The sequence below is a fragment of the Osmerus mordax genome, chromosome 3 (genome assembly GCF_038355195.1).
Source record: "Osmerus mordax isolate fOsmMor3 chromosome 3, fOsmMor3.pri, whole genome shotgun sequence".
Taxonomy (NCBI): domain Eukaryota; kingdom Metazoa; phylum Chordata; class Actinopteri; order Osmeriformes; family Osmeridae; genus Osmerus; species Osmerus mordax.
The window spans coordinates 15,381,122-15,400,519 of record NC_090052.1 but is presented as its reverse complement, the minus strand read 5'-3'; the positions used below and the strand labels follow the sequence as shown (position 1 = coordinate 15,400,519).

At 43.3% G+C, this 19,398-nt stretch overlaps 2 protein-coding genes across 2 annotated transcripts; one reads left to right on the top strand and one right to left on the bottom strand.

Annotated features, from left to right (window-relative positions):
* Nucleotides 1-662: 662 nt before the first annotated feature.
* On the bottom strand, nt 663-3,825 carry yipf2 (Yip1 domain family, member 2). Its single transcript, XM_067232561.1, has 9 exons — nt 3,694-3,825; nt 3,198-3,263; nt 2,820-2,965; nt 2,587-2,667; nt 2,401-2,488; nt 2,171-2,287; nt 1,812-1,978; nt 1,487-1,669; nt 663-1,378 (listed from the first exon to the last, which is right to left on the bottom strand). The coding sequence occupies exons 2-9, from the start codon at nt 3,226-3,228 to the stop codon at nt 1,286-1,288; spliced, it is 906 nt and encodes a 301-aa protein (XP_067088662.1). The 5' UTR covers nt 3,229-3,263; nt 3,694-3,825; the 3' UTR covers nt 663-1,285.
* Nucleotides 3,826-4,172: 347 nt separating this feature from the next.
* timm29 (translocase of inner mitochondrial membrane 29) lies at nt 4,173-5,833 on the top strand. Its single transcript, XM_067233259.1, has 2 exons — nt 4,173-4,312; nt 4,783-5,833. The coding sequence occupies exons 1-2, from the start codon at nt 4,210-4,212 to the stop codon at nt 5,484-5,486; spliced, it is 807 nt and encodes a 268-aa protein (XP_067089360.1). The 5' UTR covers nt 4,173-4,209; the 3' UTR covers nt 5,487-5,833.
* Nucleotides 5,834-19,398: the final 13,565 nt, after the last annotated feature.

Below are 19,398 nucleotides of genomic sequence, written 5' to 3'. Positions count from 1 at the left end.
CAAATTGATTAGTCATGGGAGTAGCCCACACCATTAGACTTTCTTAGTGAGTATAGTTGCGTAGCAAACGGTGCCATAATTCTGCACTCGGTGTGGTTGCAAGTGTGAATGTGCACCATTCCCTCATGAATTCACACACCTCTAAAACAAACAGAACAGCACAAACAACCTTAGTCGTGTTTCTCTTTCACGGACATTCTACCTGTGGGAGCGCTGGGCCATACATCTCAGGGATCATTGCTGAGACTGCTGGGGAAACTAAAATCCCTGACCATAACAACAAACCACTCATTTGAAGATTTTGGGATGGATCTCATTCTTAAATACTATGGACCACTCCTAAATTGACTTGAATATTTGAACCTCAGGATGACAGCGTCTGACTTTTTTTTTCTTTTCTTTTTTTACATTGGAAGTCGTATGTACACATGCGTAGAGATGAATTGTTCAAAATTAACCATATATACCCATTTTGCGCTCAGATTTGAGGTTATATGGTTTACAAGCACCTCAGACAGGATGAGATAATCACTCTCAGATATCAAAGTGGTAAGTGAGGTAGATCCCAAATTGTGATTACGTAGTTGAATCTTGTTAATGGAACAAAAGCCATTGTCCTACAGCAGCATATCTTGTTCTACAGACCAGGACGCACAACTTCACACTGAGGAGGAATGTTTATTCCCACAAACAAAAACAAAAAGGGAAGAAAAAGGCAACAAAGAATAAATAAATAATTATACTGACAAACTTTTTCCTCTTAATTTACAAGTCACCCACATTAAAGGAAAATAAAACTAAACGGGTAAGTAAATAACCGATTCAGGTCTCAGGAGTGGTTTGGGTGCCAGAACAACCCCGTACAGTCAGTTACATTAGTTAAACATTCATTTAGCATTTCCCCTTCATCATAATGGTCTAAAATAGCTTCCTCGATCCAGCTGCACCAGAGACAAAGATGTGTACACGTGTGAGCACACATGGAGCATTATATGCCTATAAATACGTCTCCGTAGATTAAGAGGATGTCATTTTTTACCAAGCAGAGTATAACTAGAAATGGTCATTTATTGCAGCAAACAAGTGCTGAGTAACATACTGGAATAATCTGCATAAATTAGACAATCATCAATTCACCCCAATGTAGAAAGTTTCCCCATAATTTATATACTGTATTTCACTGACCAACTGGTTGGTCAGGGAAATAGTCAGAAGTAATTAAGTACATAGCCTTGCGGTTTATTTATTCATTTCATCCCTCCATCTTTTCCCCAGTTCCTCTTGGTCAGTGGATGTTGCTGTTAATTGGTGCTGTGCTGTTTGGCAACTGCGTAGGAACAGTTAGGATTGTGTGAACCTCCGTTTGGAAAAAGTACATCTGGGGGGAAAGAGAAACAATTGTTTAAAGACAAAAGGCATTCAAGTCCACCTGTATAACACCATTTTCTGAGCAACTGAGCTTGCGTAGCGTGTAATTATCTCTAACCTTGCAGCCAATAGCCAGTAAAGCATGTAGAACAACTATGGTGGCCACAGTGGAAAACGCTGCTGCCTTGGTGTCGTCCCGGACAACGGGCCAGAAAGTGAGGACCAGCACTGAGCCAGAGATCACCATGGCAACCAGGATCAATAGCCAGCGAAGCCAATCATATGGTATGATCCATAACACCTGAAACAGAGAAAGGCTTGTTTATTGCACAGTTCTTAACGCCAACAGAGCAACACAAGGCAAGCAAAAGTGCATTTAAGTGAATATTAAGACAATAACATCCAGTAAGTGTGTATGATCAAAATGCATCCTAGCAACACACCGAGGTAGGGATGTAGATGAAGAGAGAGTATCCGTAGACACACACGGTCTCTAGAAAAGAGTATCCACCAATCTGCCTTTCTGTTCCCTGCCGCCAGGTTAGGAACCCCCATACACCCAGCGGCACCAGCCAAGCATACAAGAAGATCATGACAGCAGCTATCGTCACTGTGGGGGAGACAAGTGCACAATAACACAAACTGCACTGGAGCAGGCCAAACTTGCTCAAGAAATCTTAACCCGCCATTAGAAAAATACTATCAAGTAGAACTATTTGAGGTGTAAGTCTTTGTATGTGTGAAGTGGTTGATGTTTCCCCCGCCGCCCGCCCGCCCCCCCCTGTCCACGGTGTTGTCTTACCTCTGTGGAACTGGGGTCTGTAATGATACTGGGGGTCTCCCATCTTGCTGAGGAAGGTGGACAGGTTCCCACTGATGGCTACTGAGAACACCAGAGTCACACAGATCCAGAAGGGACCTGCTCACACCAAGAGAGGGCAGAGCATTCTTTATTCTAGGGTTGAAGTGGGCAAACCTGAACCTTGTTTTGATGTTGTCTAGGGCGTTATGACAGTGATGGTGTTTCCCTACCGTATAGATCTGGATTTGTCCGGAGATGGTGTTTAATGAAGTTCCTCCCTGGAATTGGCATAACTGACCCCTTGACTCGGTCTAACACCTGCATTATATGACAACAATAAAGTCAAGGAATGGTAGAAATTCACAGCAATGGAGGATATTATAAGCCCTTCTGTATGTCTTTAATGCATTCTGTACCTGCATTGTGTCCACATCGAAGAACGACTGATAGTACTCAAAAGTCCAGAAGCCACTGGTCTCTTTTGATCCTCCCAGGAGCTATAGCATATTTAATATTTGAATGAACAGGGTTGTTTTAAAGCAAGTTGTCACTTGTTTAAATAAACAAATGACAACTTAAAAGCTTTAACTGCTTGAGGATGTGATTAATAAGAAAACAGTTTTAGAGACATAGCCTAATATTTGCTGACCTCTGAACTTTCTTCTTGGCCTCCCTCATCATCTGACAGGTCCAGTTTGATATCTCCTCCGGATGGGGCTTTGCTGGGACCATCTGACACACTAAGGGTGGAGGCCCCTGGGTCTGCAGACAGCAGGTCTGCGGCCTCATCAAACTCTGTCACCAAATTTGAGGGTCAACAGCAGAGATGAGACAAAATTAGGAAGGGATGAGGATAAAACAGAAGGAACAGGCAAATAATACCAGTGATAAATAAATGGGGTAGTGAACATTAGATTGCACTTCAGGAAACTTTAGAAATTAGTTCAAAGAGGCGAGTAGTAAGGGTAGAGGCCCCACATTAAAGCAGGGTGCAGGATGTGAAAAGGGATGACAGATTTAAGCTCACCTTGGAATTTCAGATCATCTGGAGTTGCCATGGCAGCTCTGGAAACCTGACAACCTCATGCACAGCCTGTCAAATAAGTGAAATGTGTTATCCTACCTATGTGGTACAGGTGAGGAACTTCTAGACAGTGAGGAACGTGATTATCTAGGCAAAAAGCCAAACATATGGCAGCAGTTCAGCAAGCTAAATGTCTCAAGTTCCTATAACAATAGAGAACACCAGAACATATTTATTTAAAATGTGTATGCTTTATTTTCTATTGAATTCGACCTAGCTAGTATCGAATGTGGTACTTTACTCAGTACTCATTGCAGTCTCCTGTCACACAGGCCATCGTGTTTTTTGGCCAGAGGCTTAACCGGCTGTCTTGACTGATGATGCAGTTCCCTGTCTCCGCTAGCCAACAAGGTTTAAGCCAGCTAGGTATAACAACTGCACAGTGTGATGACTGTAATTAGCAAGACAGACATATTCAAGCCTGAGTATCTTAACTTACCGGTGAATCACAGGATACACAGCACTTGTCGAGAGAAGTCAAGTTTACGGCAATATATTCAAAAATTATGAGTCCATTTCAGCAAGAACGCACTCGAGTTACACGTCACCTATGTACAACGGTTGTTTTGTGTAGCAAAACTCGGATAATGATCACATGATCGTTGATTACCCCGGAAGAAATCTTTTCCGTGACACATGATAGGATGACTTGAACATGGTAACAGACACAAAGTCGTTAGTTATTTATGACATTTAACGAACATATATATATAAATAGAAATGTATTACTAACTGTTACTAACAATTTGGTTACTACCAAAACCATTTCCGGTTTTGTGAATTTGCTTTCAAAATAAAAGCATAGTACATAACGTGACTAAACGCGGTGCCCATAACCACCCGGATATGGAACTGATTCACCCGGATCGACTTTTATTTTGAAGATATTGGAAAAATCTACCCGGATTTCTTTGACAGTCTTTATTGAGGCTGCTATTGCATCTGTTCAACGAACATGGCCGCCTCGTGGGTGGTTAGAAGATTGTGCTCTACTGTAGCAGAAGTAGCAGGGCCAGCCAAAACCACCAGATGGGAAAGGTTAAAAAGCAGTAAAGCGGGTGAGATGTCTTTTCTTTTGGTTGTGTATATATTGCTAACAGTTTGTTCCCCGGTCGCACGATAGCTAGCTTAGTGTCTATCCACCTTTATAAAATGCCAGCCAGCTAGCAATGCCATTGACAAAGTCATTTCCAGATGACGTTACGTTAAAGATCTGTTGACTTCTCAGATGTGTTCATCTACTGTTAGTAAGGAGGAGATGTATGTCCGCTTCCCTATTTTCTGCAACTCTTTGACAGCTATGGACATGTGACCAATTGATCCAAAGTCAAAGAGGTTGTGTGACCTGTCCAAGGATGGTTTGGAGTTATTTAATGGTTTACATTACTGCTGTGTTCAGGTACAATGTTCCTCTTAAGAAGTAAAAGGTGAGTAGGGGTCATAGACAGTTCTTGTTACACCTATGTATTACACATAGGTGTAACAAGCTATACGTATTATACAGTATAATATTCTCTTTGTCTCTCAGCTATGTGGTGCCGCGGCCTTTTGACTGACTACAAGGAGGCATGTCGCGAGGCAGTGGTTGGTGCTTGGGAGAGACCAATCAAAGCTTCTGTATACATGGGCCTCATCGGAGGCACCTGTGCCTGCATCTATACCAACCCTGACGACACTTCCTTCAAGACCAGCCTCTTGGACCGGTCCAATCAGCTGGGCCTCCTGTCTCCATGGATACGAAGCGGCACCTCTGACGGCCATGTCCAGAATCTGGTGAAGCTTTGTAACGAGGGTCGTCTGCGTCACCTTAGCCTAGGTGTCGCTTCGCTTACCTACTGTGCTGATTACGACCCAGACTCAAGCCTCTATGAGGCCCAGTGTTCGAACCTCTCTGTTCCCTGGAGAGAGCTGCCTCAGCGGATACTGGATGTGGGCTTTGCTGGGTATTGGTGGATCCTGGACACTAAGATGAAGGACTATGATGTGAACGAAGAGGAGTTCAAGCACCTCCCTGTTGCCATGGCCTCCACAGCGCCCCCTAGTGTGCAGGAAGTGGAAAGGAATGAGAGTCTGCACAAGGAATCATGGCTGCCTCTAAAAATAGAGGAGGAAGAAGAAAAGGACAAAATGTCTCCAGCAACAGGAAATGAGGAGGCAAAAGAAGAGAGTCTGGGAGAGGTAGAGCAGACTCCGTCAGAAACACAGCATACTCAAGCTCAGGCCCAGGCCTGAGTCTTATGAACTATGAATATTGATGGTAGATATTGGTGGTTACCTGGTCAAGATGATGATAGATGGACAATGGCATGTTAGAAAGATAATTATTTATGGACATGTTTATCTGAATGTTGATGGTTTGCGAAAAGTGGTTGGTGAGAAATGTATGAAAGGAAATGTTTGGCTGATTCTGTGCACTTCTGTTTACAAATGGTAAAGATAAATAATTTGAACTTGGTGACTAGTCTGTTGAACTTCACAACATTGGAAAATCTGTAGTGATTTATCATGAATAAGGAAATTATTGTGTACCAAAATGTATTTGTGGTGGACAAATTAAAACAATCTTATATTTAAAGTGATAGTGTTAATATTTTGAGGTTATTTGACCTGAAAATTAGGTGATGCCTTGGTTACTCAAAATTCACAAACACGGAACAACTCTAGATCCCAGAACTAGATCCCAGCATTTCTATAGGAATCCATGTACGTAGACTGTCTACTGTGATGATGGTGTAAATTTTGTGGCGACCAGGCAGTGTCTATGCCCTCCATTCCTCATTGACTGTTGTGACAGCCATGAGAGAATCAATGCTTTTTTGTCTGATTTCTCCAGTTGGGTGTGTGTGTGTGTGTTAGGTAAGTTAATCAGTCCTTATCCCTGTCCTTTCTTTAGGGATTAGAGATACAGTGTTGGCCTTCTGGCAGAGAGAATGAGCATCTTTTCAACCTAATGAGTGAGGTTAATTATTCTGCTAATCACATTGCATTTGACTGCCCCCCACCCCGTGTCATTGAAGAAATCCTCTTAAAATTAATCTCTCTTTGCCGCTTTCTCCTCCATCTATTTCTGGAAGTCAATGGCTCACTCCCTTCTCTATCTTTCTCATAACCTCCATCTCCCTTGTTTAAAAAAAAAAAAAAAAACTCGATCTCAGTCTACTTTACCCTCATCTCTGTCTCTCCACATTCATGTCATTTATTGATTCTGTGGTTCTCTGGAAACCGAGGCTGCAGTGGCGTCAGTTTCTGCTTATCTCGTGCGCAGGACAGGACCATTCATCCTGAGCCAAACTGCAGGGTGGAGCCCAGGAAGAGATCAAACTGTAGATGCAGTGGAGGTCTACAAAAGAAGACAGGTCCAACAGGACATCAATGTCTGCACAATGATTCAAAACATACACTGTACTAAATGACACACACAACAATGTTAGCCATGGCTCCCGGATTGTGGGAAAAGGGATTCCTTTCTCTACCCATCGATAGAAGGAGGATGGGGCCATAAGAAGGTTTAATTCTGCATTTAAGGTTCCTACGTGCAGTGTGAATCTGTTCTGAAATTCAAGTAAGAGGCAGAATCCTGAAGAATGGCAGAAGAAAGCTTTCTCCCTACATAGAGACCAAGTCAGGTGCTTTCCGTTTGCCTGGCGCAGCTCGTAACTTACACGCCCTTTATGGAAGGAAAGGCGAACCTGAAACTGACCTTAATGAGGTCAAAGGTGAATCAATGATGTCACAAAGGTGCATTTACAAATCACTGGTGAGGAATATCAACTGTCGCCAGGAAGAGATATCGGGTTAATGGCAGACCCATCACTGAGGGACTACTGTGCAAAGTCTTTCAAATATGCCTCTCCCTAAACTGTCTACTAGGCAAGCCATCTATTATTGATTCACTTATTGATTGATTGATTTTATCCAGAATGTGCACACAGTTGTATCATGAACAGCACCTCTAGTATTAGAGTATACTAGTATGCTATACTAATATGAAAATAGAATTGTGAAGAGCAGTGATACATGATGTTATATCTATGAAATATTGCTGTATGTATTGCACCTACTTTTGTTTGTATCAGTATTTCTGTGATTTCTTTGTCAAAGTCGCCAGTTAAGCCTCAGGCAGAATCTTTTCTTTCATCATAGAACCACTTGATCTAATGCACTCTTTTTGCCATTATCGGTTTGGCACTGTTGCACATTGTCTCATTCTCAAGAATAATGTCAGAATGGATGTGAGTGCACATGTCCAGAAGTACACACATACACACAGTTTGTGATTGTTTCCCCCCAATGAGACAAAAGACAGGATTAACACTTCATAGTTGAAAATCTACACGTCATGACACTTAACGTGCAACAACTATAGATAGTTGTTTCAGCATCTAATCCAGCGTGTCATATAACTATAAACATATATCCCCCTCTATTCAACTATCATCACCCTCTCACAATTCTTTTCCCTTTCTGTCTCCACAATCTCAAATTTTTTGTCTATGGCCTCCATCGACCCTCAATCCTTACCCATCCCCCTCTCCTTCCTTCCTTCCCGCCCTCCCTCCTTTCCGCCCTCCATTGAGCGCAGACGGTCATTCTATCTGTCAAGAAAGGTCAGTGTGGTCATTGTCAGGTGGTGGACTCGGTCAGACAAACAGACCACTGCTGCTCCCCTCTCAGATAAAGAGGGTTGGGATGAGAACTATGATGTCATAATAGCTCTATAGCCCTATTTTTTGCTCACTCTTTTCCTTTAACTTTCCAGTCCCAGCAACAACAAAGATCTGTCCAATCTTTCTTTCACCTCATTCTAGGTAATTGCCAGGCCTGGCTCCTGGAAACAGTGGGAGAGAGTAGCTTTGCTGAGGGGTGAGAGGAAAGTGGGGGAGGGTGCATGTCTGGCCACCATGTTGACCTCATTGACCACAGCAGTACTAGCCCTGCACACACACACATAGACCCACACACACAAACACCCAGGAGGTTAGACACACACATACTAACTAATCAATATGTAACTAAGGAAGGCTGGAGGATGAGGTCTAGAGAGAGGCGGAGCGAGGAACACAATTGAAAAAAGTGTGGATTATCAGCATGCAAGGTATTACTTGGCTTTTTGATTTAAAGACATTTAAAGGCAGTTTTTAAAAGTAAAGGCACCACAAAGCACATTAAATGCATTTGTAATAGCATTTCAACCCATCCTCGTTGTTCCTTTGTCTAATCGAGAAACCAAGAGGATATATTCTTAGTCTCAATTTCTATCTTTTGTTTCTCCATGTGATGAGCGAATTGGATAGTGGCACAAAGTAAATATTAAAAAGATGAACACATGGGGCACAATATGCTGATGAAGGAAAGGGTTAACCTCCTAGGTGAAAGGAGTGTGAGAAGTGTTTCTGGGTTTGTTTATGGGAATGTATAGAGAAGAGAAGACGGCAGAACCACAGCCGTTGAGGCAGGCAAGTGTACAAATATAAATGTCTGTCTGTGCAAACATTTTAGAAAGTGGGATAAAAAAAAGAGAGGCAGACAGAGAGAAAGACAGCATGCATGCACACCAGAGGGTGGGAGCAAGAGGGTGGAGGAGGGGTAGTAAAGGGGAAAGAGGGAGAGAGGGGGAGGAGGGACAAGCCGAGCGTGCACAATTTTCATTCAAACTGACAGAGGCTGTGTGTCCTGGTTTGCACTCCCACTTCTCTCCCTCCCTCTTTCTGTCTGTTTCTCCTTCCTTCTTTCTCTCTTTCTCACACAGGCACGGAAACACCAGACAGCCCGCAGTTAAGTTTACAGCGGTGGGAAGACGACATCGGAGATGTGGAGAGAGAGAGAGAGAGACTGACTGGGAGACGAAGGACGGGAAGGAGGAAAACACAAAACAGGGAGAGGCACAGGGGAGGGTGGGATTTGAGGGAGGCGGATGGGTGAAAGATGAGAATAGAGACAGAGAGCGAGGGAACACTTTTCAATAGAGGATGCAAGGGGGAGCAAAAAAGGGTGGGATAGAAAGAGATAGAGGAATGCAGGACAAGGGAGGGAGAGAGGGAGCACGTACAGAAAGGGCAGAGAGAGGAGTGAAACGAAGTGTTTGCATCAGGGGCTGGACACGAGGACTGAGGGGGTAAGTGACGTTTTTACCTCAAATTAATCTTAAATCATTTTCTGAAAGCATCCTTCTTGTTACTGTACTTGGTGTATATGTATGTTTTGTCAGGACTAGGGCACATAAATGGGATTTGACATGTGAGTGCACAGTCTTTCTATGGGAGAGGCTCTTACCGGTAGACATAAATATGATGTGACAATGTGTCATGGGCTGTTTGTGGATGCAGACATAAATGCATGATGCAATGCTGGGGGGAAGGTCTACTGTGGACTCATACAATGGCAATGTTTTATTTATATATAAATATATAAATACATAGACAGACATATAGATGGGTAGATCCATGTCAGGATCAGTATTTTACAATGAGTTCTATTGAGGTAATTTGCTGATTTTGTATTTATTGAATAACACATGATTGTGCCCTGTCATGTGATAGTGGTAGGGATTATTGTTTGGTATGTGTGAGAGAACGTTGATTGTATTTTTGTGAATGTGTGTACCCAAAGTAATTGTAGTACAAGCTGATGTTGCCTACCATATACCATAGGATTGTGTGTGTGTGTGTGTGTCTGTGTGAGTGTGTGTTGCAGACCCAATAGAAGTGAATGACAATTGGATTAAAGTATTGATCCAGTCTGGGGCAGGTAGACATAAACTCAGTCACCCAGACATGGGGGGATGGGCCATTACCATTCCCATTACCTCTGACATCTTCATCAATAACTCACACAAAGACACATGCACACATACTTACAAATAAACAAACACATTCAACCTAACACCCACGGACAGACTGGGAATTCACCGGAAAACGTCAAGGCACACCTGCAAGCATCCATGTTCATGGCGGCACACTGTGCACACATCCCGGAAGATTAAAATACCAATCACTCGCTTTCTTACTTCAGAGGTAAACGAACAAACACGTGGCTAACTTGACGACCAACCCATCGCTTACATGTAGAAAGCGCGAAGAAGCATGCACAACAGCAGTTCACAGTCACGGGAGTGCCTCCCTTGAACTCATTCACCCGAGGGTCATGGGTTCAAGTCCCAGGTGGGGGAGAGAGGGAGGGAGGAGAAGGAAGGTGGTGGAGGAGGGGGGAGGCAGGCAGGCAGGCAGCAGGCCTGTCCTTCCTCTGTCAACCCCCTCCCCCACTTTTCCGCACCTCGCGCTCCAGCCAGCACATCAGTACTAAGACCATCATCAAGGGTAACCTGTCTTCTCACTTGCTTAAAAAGCAAAAGACACACACACCGATTATATGTCCCTAAACGAACAGCTCAACACATTCAGATAGGGCCAAATACTACAAACCTTACCATGGTTAGGTGTGTGTGTGTGTGTGTTGTGTGTATGTGTGTGTAGGTCAGTGGTGCTAAATGTTTATTTTGGTTGCCGTTACCAGAGTTGTGCTAACAACAGGGTGTTAAGAGTCCCTCCACTCCATCACCGTCAGTGTGGACGCAATTAGCATTCTCACTCTGTCTAAAAATCTGTATGTGTGCTTCTCTGTGCTTGTGTGTGACTGTGTCTATTTGTGCATGTCAGTCTGCATGTTTATCTTTGTCTGCATACGACCATTCATTATGTAAAAGCACATGTACCTAAACACAGAAATGTTCTGTACATCAGTGAACATATATGTGAATATGCATATCCATGTTTTGGAGTGTCTGTATGGGAATGCCTATGGATAAATATAAATGTCCTGTCTACCTGATACGTGTGTATATCAGTGTCTGTTTGTTTCTAGTGACTGTCCATGTGCTCCTGTTACGTGAGCAGTCCTGGCCACAGCCCCGCTGCAGGGGGAGAGAGAGAGAGAACACACAGAGAAACGGACGGACAGCCAAACCAGACAGCCACAAGCACTCCATCACTAACACACACACACACAGATATACATGTATAATTACACACAGACACACATATTTACCTACACAGTCGCAGAGACGCTCACACACACACACAAGCGCACACAGACAGCCTCTCTTTCATAGGAAACGAGACCCGGTGGCCTCTGACCTTTACCATTCAGCCTGTCTGGAAATGCAGAGTCTGGAATCGATCAACAACCCCCTCCTCCCGACCCACCCACCCAGACAGCCTCTCTTCATCCCTCCCTCCTTCTCTTCATCCCTCCCTCCTTCTCTCCTTCCTTCCCTCCCTCCCTCCCTCCCTCCCTCCTTCCCCCTCTCTTTCTCTTTCTCTCAACCCTGCGACCCTCCCTCAGCATTCCCGCTCACCCTTGACACCCATTCTCCCCTCCCCCACAATCAGAGAATGGAGCTTACGGTCTGAGGCTATGGTATTGCTAACTCAAACACAGAGGCAAAGCCTTTACCCCAGTTGGACCACAACAGCCAGCTCCCTGAGGTAAGACATAGTCATATAGTATGTCAGTCTGTCAGTATGCATGGAAGATAGATTTGAAAAGGATTTCAAATGAGTAGCTTTATTGCTCACATAATAATTCCAAACAGTTAATAATGCATTTGTAAATTAATATAGATGCTATGTAGTAGCTTATTGATTCAAAATATACTGTATAAAAGGTGTACAGTGTATGTGTACAGCTGTTAGTAATCATTATTCCTTCTTTATTTGTATTAATATTATTTGCAAGCCGTTGGCCAAGATATTTCTTCATTGCCTAGCCCAGTCCAATGGCTTATAATTTGTATATTACTACAACACAGCAGTACTGAAATTGAAATTCACTGTGAATGTGAATTTTTTAACTTTTGCCAATTTTGAACATCACGCAGTCTCAGCCTTTCGAGTCCCAGTGAACATTCAACGCTGTCGGTGAGTTTGTGACTCAGAGAAACCATCGAGTGTTGAGTGTACCCTGCTGCTTGAGTTCACATCCTTGCACACACGCAGGCACATCATCAGCATAGACCTTTGGCATGCACATGGCCATCGTGGATATACCTACAGTCCTTCCCTAGATGTCCGCCAAAAAGGACCTCCACTGAGCTATGATGCTACTGAACAAGGTGTGCACACGCCCTGACAGAGAGGGGTCCCGGTTCACATTCATCGCTGTCGGTGGGTTTGGATGGCTCTGACTCGCCGGAAGATGAATGACAACCGTGTCCAGGTGTGACCCTTTTTTCCTCTGATACTACATCTGTCATGTCAGCTGTGACAGGAGAAGAAGAAGGATTTCCAATGCTGGAAATGTTCCTGTCTGACTAAAGAGCGTTCTGTCACACTGATACTTTGTCAAAGGTGTACAAAAAGGTCGATCAATAAAAACTTTATTATGTAGCCAAGACCTGGAAATTGTCATGTCATATTTCATGAAATATGATGATGTTTTCGAAAAAGCGTTTTATTGAAATATTTCAAAGCTGGGTGTCAATATGATGAGGAGTTTATGTGCTCATTTAGGTCAAGATTTATCCATAAAACGTTTGTATGTATGTAAATGTGGTCAAAACAACATGTGCCAGAGAGAGAGGGACAGAGAGAGAAATAATTCAAAGTATTAAATAGAGAAATATATAGTGTGAAAAGCAGGAAGACAAATAAGTATTTATAGAGATTCAGAAGGAAGCGAGTGAATAACAAACAAAAAGGGAGAAGAAGGATATTTGAGTTGGCAGGTGGCACAGAGCACTGTGTTCCACCCTCAAGGTGTATGAGTGTGCAGCCTCCAGAGCCCATAACATAACAAGGTCAAAGAGGAAGCATTTGTTGTGATAGACACCTCTGACAACCAGGGAAAAACCAGGCTACCAAGAGCCTCTTCTACCGACCACAAGCAAAATACTGACAATGGTCCACTCGGCAGAATTCAATATATGAAAGTGGGGTGCATCCCTTTTGTCTACTGTGTATATGTGAACAGACTACTGATCAGAACAGATTAACTCATTTCAACCACATCAACTTGGTACAACTGAAATTCGTCCCAGGTTTTAATTTTAATATATATATATAAAACACGCTCAGTATCAACTTCGTGGGTATATGCTCTACAGAAAGGAAGCATGCAGTTTATGGTATTGAGATGCAGGCTTTGCCTACTCATCTATAGTGACAATCACAAAATCCTTCCTATTCTTACTTCATACACTTCACTAAAACCAGTGTTGAAAACGAAAAACATCCAATTCCCACTTCATTAGGACCCATAATGGAGGCCACTGGTCATCACAACAATACCATTCTCCTAGAGCGTGAGAGATAGAGAGCCGCATCGTTAAGGAAATAGCCTGGGGTCATCAGGGGTTATGGCTGTTCCTGGGTGAGACAAACTGCTAACGCTGTCTGGTCTCTGACCTATGACCTGTTTGACCTTTCAACTATATTGGTTATCTGCCTCCATCTCTAGCACAAGCAGCCACCAGGGCCCAGGAGCAATTAGGGAGAGCGGTGGTGATCACGCCACCACATGATTGGATCTTGACAGCCAGAGATGGAGTGATATTTTGAGGGAGAAGAGAGAGCAAAGGAGAGAAAAGAAACATGTGGAGTGGGGGGTGGAAGAAATCAGGAATGGAGGCAACAATGGAGAAAGAGAGAGAGAGAGAGAGAGAGAGAGAGAGAGAGAGAGAGAGAGAGAGAGAGAGAGAGAGAGAGAGAGAGAGAGAGAGAGAGAGAGAGAGAGAGAGAGAGAGAGGGAGAGAACGAAAGAGGGTACTGACTTGGAGGGCAAAATCATTATCTTTATAACGTCTGTCTCTCTCTCACTTTCATTCTCTCTGTCTGTCTCTTCCTCTCCCTCTTCCTCTGTCCATATATTTTCATCAATTCTGTCCCAGTGACAGAAAATGGGGTGGACAATTGAATTATGGTGGAGTCCTCCAAACCAAGCACGCTTTATCATTTTCACTCCTACTGCTCCTCTACCTACACCCTCTGTCATTTCTTTTTTCTTTAGCTTTCTCTGTCTAAGAATCTTATTTTTGTTCCCTTCACTTCTTTCTCTCACTCTCACTCTCACTCTCTCACGCTCTCTCTCTCTCTCTCTCTCTCTCTCTCTCTCTCTCTCTCTCTCTCTCTCTCTCTGTCTCTCGCTCTCTCTCTCTCTTTCTCTCTCTCTCTGTCTTTGTCTTTCCAAACGCTCCTCTCCTGCACGTCACACCCTCCCCCCCACACACACCTCGTTAGGCCTCACCCTTGTAATCCTCATTTCACACCTGTGTCTATCTTTGCTACTCTCCTGTCTCTGTTTTTTTACCATCCTGCCCACCTCTTGCTCATTTGCCATGCTCTGTGTCGCTTCTCTTTCTCCCTCCTCTGTCACTCTTCCCCCCACTCCCCTTCCCCCTCCCTCTCCCTCCTGCTCTCCTTCAGTTTTATGATCTTTAGAGGGAAGGTCCACCCTAGTATCCCAGACCCTGGAGGTGGACCAAGAGGTCATTGTCATGGTCAATGGCAGCAGCTCGACTCAATACTGTCGAATCCTCTTTACTTCTTCTCCAAACAGCATGGTGGTTTGTATGATGGGAATATGCTTGGAACTGCAGTAGAAAAAGTAACCTCTGCACTTGAGCAGGAAAACACATTTTGTACAGTTTTCTGTTTCTATATTTCCATACCCTGTCATACCAACCTCGTTGTCTCAAGTTCTTTTCACAAGCCCTTTAGTCAATACTCAAAGCAGCACCACCCATAAAAGCTGCCACCATGCTCTAAATCTGCCACACAAGCCACATATCCAGCTCTGGAAGGCCTTTGATGGCCTGGGTCTCTGCCAGTGGGGTGAACCACACTGAACACCCAGTAAATGGCTTGCTCTTGATTGGAGTCATAACCCCTGAGAATTGAGACCACAAATCCCATACCACCTCTGTACAACTGTTTCCCATACAGAAACACACAACAATAAGAGAAGTGAACTGTTTTAATCAACACCATCTTCCTCTCGCTCTATGTGAAGCCAAATAAACAAATATAAATGTCACAGAATAACAAATATTACAATTATTTGAAGAGAAAAAACTGCATTCAAAATATTTCTACGTGAGGGAAGCAAGTAAATATACTAATATATTAATATATGTGTAAATTTGCGGAACAGGAAGCTGACACATTTGCTGGTGGAATTACAAAGGGTGGTTTGAATACATCAGTATGATCTCACGTAGTACAATTTGACCTGGTGTTATTGCTTACTCTCCTCCTTTTTTCCCCTTATTGGGTCAGTGTAAAACTTAATAAACATGTTGTTATTATGTGTGTGTATGTGTGTGTGTGTGTGTGTATGCATGCATGTGTGCATGCTAGGTTTGGAGGACTCCAGCATTTGGTGTGTGTGTGTGTGTGTGTGTGTGTAAAAGTTGGTGTACATACTGAGCCAGAGAGAGAGAGAGCAGACAAGCCCTAGACAGAGAGAGAGAGAGAGAGAGAGAGAGAGAGAGAGAGAGAGAGAGAGAGAGAGAGAGAGAGAGAGAGAGAGAACAGGAGAAAGTAGCTGGAAGGCTATTATCCCAGTCTGCTCCGATGATGAACAGTGTATTGGTCATCCCTAGTCAGCACACGCACATGGGACCTGCATCACAGAGCAGCAGTACAGTTGAGCCAGGCCACAGCAGCCATTTCAGAAGCTCCTGGTCGTAACTCACCTCCCAGCCAGTGTGTCAGGTGGGGGTCGTCTGGGAGAAGACGATACATATGGATGCGGGGCACGACAGTCTTCCTGAGGCAGAGAGACTACTGCGTCAATCTCATTTTAAACATCTCATTGTAGCCTACAAGATAAGACACACACATACACGTGCACACAATTACTACTCATGCACCACACACACACTCGTGCAATAATTCAATAGATCATTAGGCCATCCTGTTTCATCATTTCAAGAGGCCAGGGTATCTTCTCTGCCATCCCAAGAAATGGTTTTCATGTTGAAAATTTTTTTGACTTAGTTTCAATCACCCAGTATTACTGGGTATTACCAAAGTATCAATTAGACAAACATTTGCAGTAAATATCAGCAACTGGTATGACGAAACGTTCATGTTCAATTTCATGTTCCCTGCGCGCAAGAGACGAGTTTCCTTTCAGACCAATAATTCTGATTGGTTACCACCGTTACCATTGGAAACAGAAAGTAGCAGGAAGTAGATTTCAATTTTCGCTGGAGAAACTGCTAATCCTCACACCTGTTCACTTTAAATAGTCCTACAAAACCGTCGATTTGAAAGGTAGAAAGAGACCGGCATTTTCTTCTGGCGTCGCCCAGATCGACTGAACGCAGTTGACCAGGCGAGGTTGTAATTGTATTTTCATGCAGGTGTAAGCTAACAGGTGAGCAAGTTATACAATACTGCACAGCTAACTAAAGTTACCTAACATTGATGGAGGTTATTTATGAACTGTTATATACCTATGCAGAAGCTTGATCCACATTATATGATATTCACTGTTAAATATGCATGCAATTCATAATCAATGTTATAAAGACATACAATTGGATTTTAACATCATAACGGTTTGACATCTCATCTATGGACCCAGTGTGCCGCCCTTCGCCTACTTGGTTATTTGGTGTGTTGTCCTCGATTCTGAGCTGTCTTCTTATCTTAATTGGTTGTTTTAACGAGAGACAGATTGAGCTGTTTGACTTAGTTGAGCTAGATAGAGCTGGCAGAGAGCCAGACAGTCAAGTCAGCCTTAATTAAACAGTCTTATCCAACAGCCTGTTAAAGTGGTCACTACTAAACTTTTAATTTCATATTAGTTATGAAAATTGAAACAATCTTTGCCACCAGTGTATTAACTCCATAATTACATATCTTAAATAAACAACACAATGACGTGAAAGTACATTTGAAACTAAGAGAGAGAGAGCTCGTATTAATGTATGTGACACGTGTGACCTATTTTCCCTTTTAGCTTGCGTGTTAGCAGTGGGTCTGAGTCAGTGCTGCAGTCTATTAGTCTGGATGCTGTGTTAAATCATCCCCTGGTGTGACTAACATACGACTAGGACTAATACAGTGTCTGCCACAATCAGCACATCTCTGCTCAAAGTGTCATCATAATGGCCAGATATCTTCACTTCGAGTCAAGAGCATTTACAACCAAAACATAGTACTACGTCTAGGCCTGCCTGTCAGTGTTACACCCCCTTATCTGACCTGGCTCCTGTCCTCTCCTCACAGTGAACAAACCCTCAAGGACATAGTGCGCCTTCAGGTCTATGTGAGACACATGTCAGATGCGTTGCTTTTCTGTTTTGCTGATCTTTTGTGTGGCATTCCACACTGCTAAACCTCGGCCCTCCAGGCCTAACCTTTATTGGGAACATTGGGTATGTCATGGACTCATACACACACACCCTCTGCTATCCATTGCGGTTGGAAGCATCACACAGCGGGTTTTACACATCCATAAATGAGCAAGCTTCCAGTCAATACGTTGACCTGAGGTTAACTAGTTATCATTGCACATTGCTTAAGACCACTTGCCAAGAAGTGGGGTACAGGAGAGCTTATTTGCAGACCATTTACCAATAACTTTTTACTTGATGTGTATTTCTTCTAAGGAGACAGAGAAAATCTTATGAGAGCTTTCCATTTGTGCTGTACCATCTCCCCGTAATTGTAATGGAGATGAGAACCTGTATGCAGAGCAGAGCAGAGTGGCTCTTGTCCAATAGGTGCTGTTCGCCAAACAAATACACACGCACACGCACACCCACACTCAGGCTGAGTAATGAACAAGCTACTTTATCATTGCAATTTGGAATATAATAGACTAAATATGCACCATAGAAGTAAAATACAGTGTTGTCTGTATCCATTTCTTTGTGTTCTTTCTTTGGGTAGGCTTTTACCCACTCCTGGGTTTAATGGTGCATTAAGAAAAAAAAGTCATCATCCTCAATTGTTCCTCCCCACCATCTGTCTCTTTCTCCCCATCCCTCTCTTCCCCTTCTCTCCTCCTCCAATGTCCTGTGCTCTTTTCTCCTCTACCTTAACCCCTTCACATCCCCCTCCCTCCTAATCCTCTCCTCATCTATTTTTCCTCCTTCTGTTGATCCCACCTTTTGAGTTTACCGGACCCAGAAATCTCTTCTACTGAGACATTTTCTGTGTTCTCTGGAGAGAGGTTATGTGTTCTCCACTGGTTCTGCGCTCCCCAGAAGTTTTGTGTTCTCCATATGTTCTGTGTTCTCCTGGTCCAGAGTAGTTAATGGACCGGGGGAACATGTCTGTTGTGAGGGACAAGGAGGATGAGGAAGAGAGGCAATATAAATAGAGATCAAGAGGCAGATTCTGAACTATTGGTAAGTTCAGACAAGGTAGAAGAAACTAGTCAGTCACAAGATAGGGGGCTGAAGATCATAACAATCAATGAATATCAGTGGGAAATGGATATCACTAAACCTTTTTTTTTTTACAAAAATGTATTCCAGTACTTACACTTTTCTCTAATTTACTTGTTTCAGGAACAACTGAAGGAGTTAATGGGGGACTTAAATAATCAGGTGAACTCCTATGACAACACATCAAATCCCCCTCCCTCTGCCTCTATTGGCTTATCTGCTCTGGAGTCCCGCCTCCTATAGAATTGACATGTATGAGAAGGCTCTGCAGACCTCTAACATCAAGAGGGCGGAGCAGTAGGAGTCTTCAGAAATGGGAAAAGACGGGGCATGAGACAGCTATGACCTATGCACTTATATCCTGTGTAGCTAAATTGGTTAAGTATGGTGCTTAGGTTAGGGGTTGGAATCTCACTGGACCACCTATATTGAAAACATATGAACTCCCACGGTTCATTTTAGGAAAAAAAAGATGTGTTCATTCATGAAGGTATCAAAACACCAAAGTATGAATTTAATACTCCCCTATTCTGTATGCTCACCTGAAATACATGTATTGTGAACATTGCAAAATTACCACACCACATCCCAGCAACCAATTACTTAGAAATGAGTGAAGCCCTAAAAGGTATCACACTCTGACCCCCTATATAAATGGAACGGTGGAGGCTACAGTCTTGATCTCTGACACTCTAAGACCTGATTCCCCCTGCAATGTTGTTGAAAGGAACTTTATTCTGTATATCA

What these genes read in the sequence shown, in the direction of transcription:
- timm29 (XM_067233259.1), top strand. Translation starts at nt 4,210, where the DNA reads ATGGCCGCCTCGTGGGTGGTTAGAAGATTGTGCTCTACTGTAGCAGAA. An exon ending in GTTAAAAAGCAGTAAAGCGG is followed by an intron (nt 4,313 to 4,782) that starts GTGAGATGTCTT and finishes TTTGTCTCTCAG; the next exon opens with CTATGTGGTGCCGCGGCCTT.
- yipf2 (XM_067232561.1), bottom strand. Translation starts at nt 3,228, where the DNA reads ATGGCAACTCCAGATGATCTGAAATTCCAAG. An exon ending in GCCAAGAAGAAAGTTCAGAG is followed by an intron (nt 2,668 to 2,819) that starts GTCAGCAAATAT and finishes AATATGCTATAG; the next exon opens with CTCCTGGGAGGATCAAAAGA. An exon ending in TCGATGTGGACACAATGCAG is followed by an intron (nt 2,489 to 2,586) that starts GTACAGAATGCA and finishes CATATAATGCAG; the next exon opens with GTGTTAGACCGAGTCAAGGG.